The sequence below is a fragment of the Sinocyclocheilus grahami genome, unplaced genomic scaffold (assembly GCF_001515645.1).
Source record: "Sinocyclocheilus grahami isolate Dianchi unplaced genomic scaffold, SAMN03320097.WGS_v1.1 scaffold7148.1, whole genome shotgun sequence".
Classification (NCBI taxonomy): domain Eukaryota; kingdom Metazoa; phylum Chordata; class Actinopteri; order Cypriniformes; family Cyprinidae; genus Sinocyclocheilus; species Sinocyclocheilus grahami.
Window position 1 is genome coordinate 975 of NW_015511296.1, and position 3,422 is coordinate 4,396.

At 32.6% G+C, this 3,422-nt stretch overlaps 1 protein-coding gene across 1 annotated transcript in view; it reads right to left on the bottom strand.

The window, feature by feature from the left end:
- Window positions 1–985: 985 nt before the first annotated feature.
- LOC107577763 (CD276 antigen homolog) overlaps window positions 986–3,422 on the bottom strand; it is a 7,731-nt gene continuing 5,294 nt past the window's right edge. Inside the window, exons 2-4 of the mRNA XM_016263800.1 lie at window positions 2,156–2,233; window positions 1,543–1,854; window positions 986–1,377 (exon numbers count right to left, since the gene is read on the bottom strand). Coding sequence (XP_016119286.1) covers window positions 1,160–1,377; window positions 1,543–1,854; window positions 2,156–2,233 — 608 coding nt within the window. The 3' untranslated portion in view covers window positions 986–1,159. The remainder of the gene's footprint in view (window positions 1,378–1,542; window positions 1,855–2,155; window positions 2,234–3,422) is intronic.

The following is a 3,422-nucleotide window of genomic DNA, read 5'->3' on the forward strand; positions in this document are numbered from 1 at the left end:
TCACATAAAAAATGACCCCAGTTCATACTAAGCTCAAGTCCTGCAGTGCTAGAAGCAGTCCATGCACATTAGTGCTCACTATAAAGATGTCATTAAATCACCATCCAGAAGACAGTACTCCATTTTTGGACTTATTTTGGGAGAACTCCAGCAAGGAGCAAAATATATATAAGTCTGCTATAAACACAGTCAGAAATAAACATCTTAACATGTCTGCATGCAAGTTTTTTTTTTACATTTATAAGTTATTAAAAGTTCACATATTTTTATTTTGTTTATGTATTATATAATAATTTTGTTTGTTGTATGTTCCTGTAATGGCTGAAGCTTTGGCAATACTAGTCATGCTAAAAAGCTTTATTTGAAATGACTTGAATGGAGAGACAGACAGAGAAAGAGAGAGAGAATGAGAAAGTTAAAACAACAGGGAAATACAATTTGAACAATACATTTATAATACAATTAGCCTGTAGAACTATATAGTGGAACGCTTGAGTACATATTTAGCAAACTGAATGAATCAGGAATTAATTAATCAGATTATTAATTAAATATAAATACATAAACAATACAAAATACATTTAATATTTGCAAACACAACAAAGAAAATAAAATTTGTGGAACAGAACAGAATTGTTAAGGCACTAACTCAATAACAGAATCATTCATCCTTCAATTGTGACCCTGGACCACAAAACCAGTCATAAGGGTCAATTAAAAAAATTGATGCTTTCCATTGATGTATGGTTTGTTAAGATAGGACAATATTTGGCCGAGATACAATTATTTGAAAATCTGGAATCTGAGGGTTCAAAAAAAATCTAAATACTGAGAAAATCACCTTTGTCCAAATGTTCTTAGCAATGCATATTACTAATCAAAAATTAAGTTTTAATATATTTACAGTAGGAAATTTACAAAATATCTTCATGGAACATGATCTATACTTAATACCCTAATGATTTCTTGCATAAAAGAAAAATCAATAATTTTGACCCATACAATGTATTGTTGGTTATTGCTACAAACATATCTGTGCAAGCAACTCGGTGCAAACAAAAAGAATGTAAGAGCACAAAACAGTGTCTCTGACACCAGAATGAAACAATGAAAGCTGTAACAATTTAGTTAAAATAACTTTTAACATTTTTTATTAATGTTACACATTTATTTCTGTCTGTTCTTTATCTTCAGGCATGACAGGAGAGAATAAAGCAGCTTGAATTTTTTTTCTATAGCCAATGATGAAACCGGCTATAAGCATTATTAATATTAATACAGCTACTATGATGTAAACCCAGAGCAAAGACGACGATGTCACCACATCTGTTTGGGTTTCTTGATCAGCTGATTTAGTTCCATTTTCTGTTGTTGGCTCTGCAAAGATAGAAAGAAAGAAAAAAAGAAAGAAAGATCATTACTGCAATGTGACAAATGCAACAGATCGGTCTGTAATGTTTATACAGCAGCATTCAGACTGAACAAAACATTAATAGCAAACGTTATTTTTTATTAATATATCAATCAACCATTACTACACACCGTTGATGATCAGCTCCACAGTCTTATGTTCAGATGAGTGTGCGATGAGACAGGTGTATTTTCCTGCATCAGTGTGTTGAAGATCGTTGAGTTTGATGGAGAAGTTTCCTCTCTTATACTCTTCAGGGAAAGTTTCAGCTCTGTTCTTGTATCGTGGCTCCTGTTGCTCTACTGAATCTTTACCCTTGATTATATCATACACAATCTTGCTACCATTCTGTCTCCAATGCACTTCAGTGTCTTGATCAGGTTCAGTTGAAGAACACGGCAGGACAACAGAACCACCAATAACACCTGGGACCTGCAGAGACACTGAAATCACACAAACTGTAACTGTTAATACACAATATAACATTCATACACGTTTATTTTTTGTTTGTTTGTTTTAATGCCATGCCAGATTATTTGGCAATTCATGGCAAAAAAAAAAAAAACATACTTTAGTTAAATTTTAAATACAAAATATATTTGACACATTTTGCCCAAAATTCTAAAACAGGTATGAACTTGTTTAAAACCTTTTCAAGGGAATAAACAGAATAAAACAATCTAGAAATATTACAATACAGTAAATGTTTTACATGAATATTAAATGTGTTATTCAGATGCTCACCTTTGTGTATCAGCACTGCAGACACACAGATGAAGTAGAATCTGTAGAAACAGAAATAATTTCCTGTTGCTACAATTTCTATAATCACCCACCCCCCCCCACACACAAAAATGATACTGACTCCATGCTTTTGAATGATATAGTGTAAAGCTTTTTATTTCAGATAAATGCTGATCTTTGGATGATTTCTGAAGATTTTAAATAACTGCTTTCAAATAGAAAGCAGTTATTTTAAGTAGTAAAAATATTTAGTAAAAATAGTAAAAAAATAGTAATAATAAATACTGTACTTTGGATCAAATAAATGCAGGCTTGGTGAGCAGAAGAGAATTCTTAAAATAAAAGAAAAAAACATTACAAATCTTACCGTTCAAAAACTTGACTGGTAGTGTAGGCTGATTATTCTTATAGATTGAAACAAATGTGCTTTAGCCAGTATAAAGAATATGAAAAGTGCTCCGAGTTTCTGCAGGAAAAAAAAAATTGAGCAACAACAAAAACATTGCTGGAGATGAGCTTATTATTGAAAATGCACACTGATTGTCTGCCAGCAGGAGGCGCTTTGAGAGCGGCAGAACTAGCGGTTTCTTCTGTAATGGCTGTAATCACAGCAGCTCCGCTCATGAATGCTTCTTAATCAGATAAAATGAAAATGTCATCGAAACTTTTCTGAAGACAATCGGTTCTCTTCAGAGATACATTCATATAAAACACTTGCACCGTGTTATGATTTTGAAACGTGCAGTGCTTGTTTATTCAACGAAATCAAACATCACAAATAAATCAATGTATGGGAAACACTGGTAATGTATATCGAAATATCGGAAATGTGTTTCAAAATCATATCACCGTTATTGAAGTTTTTTTTATCACGATATATATTGATATTGAATTATTGTCCAGCCCTACGTTTTAACATGGATTTCTATGGAGAAATGCCTAGCTGTCGGGCAAGACGCCAGATAGCAGCGACGGCACATAATATCCGGGTTCTGATTGGTCAGATCGCCTGTCAATCAAGCTCCCTGCGAACAGTCAATTAACAACAGAATTTTCATTTTTGAGTGAACTATCCCTTTAAGACATTTACTGCCACCTAACAGGCAGTGTCAGTTATTATTTAGATTATCATTTAATTAAAATATTAATATTTACATATTAATAAAAGATCTGAAAATAAAAATTCAAAAATCCATATTAATAAAAATGAAAGAGATAGTTCACCCAAAAAGGAAAAAAAGAAGTGTGTGTGTGTGTGGGGGGGGGG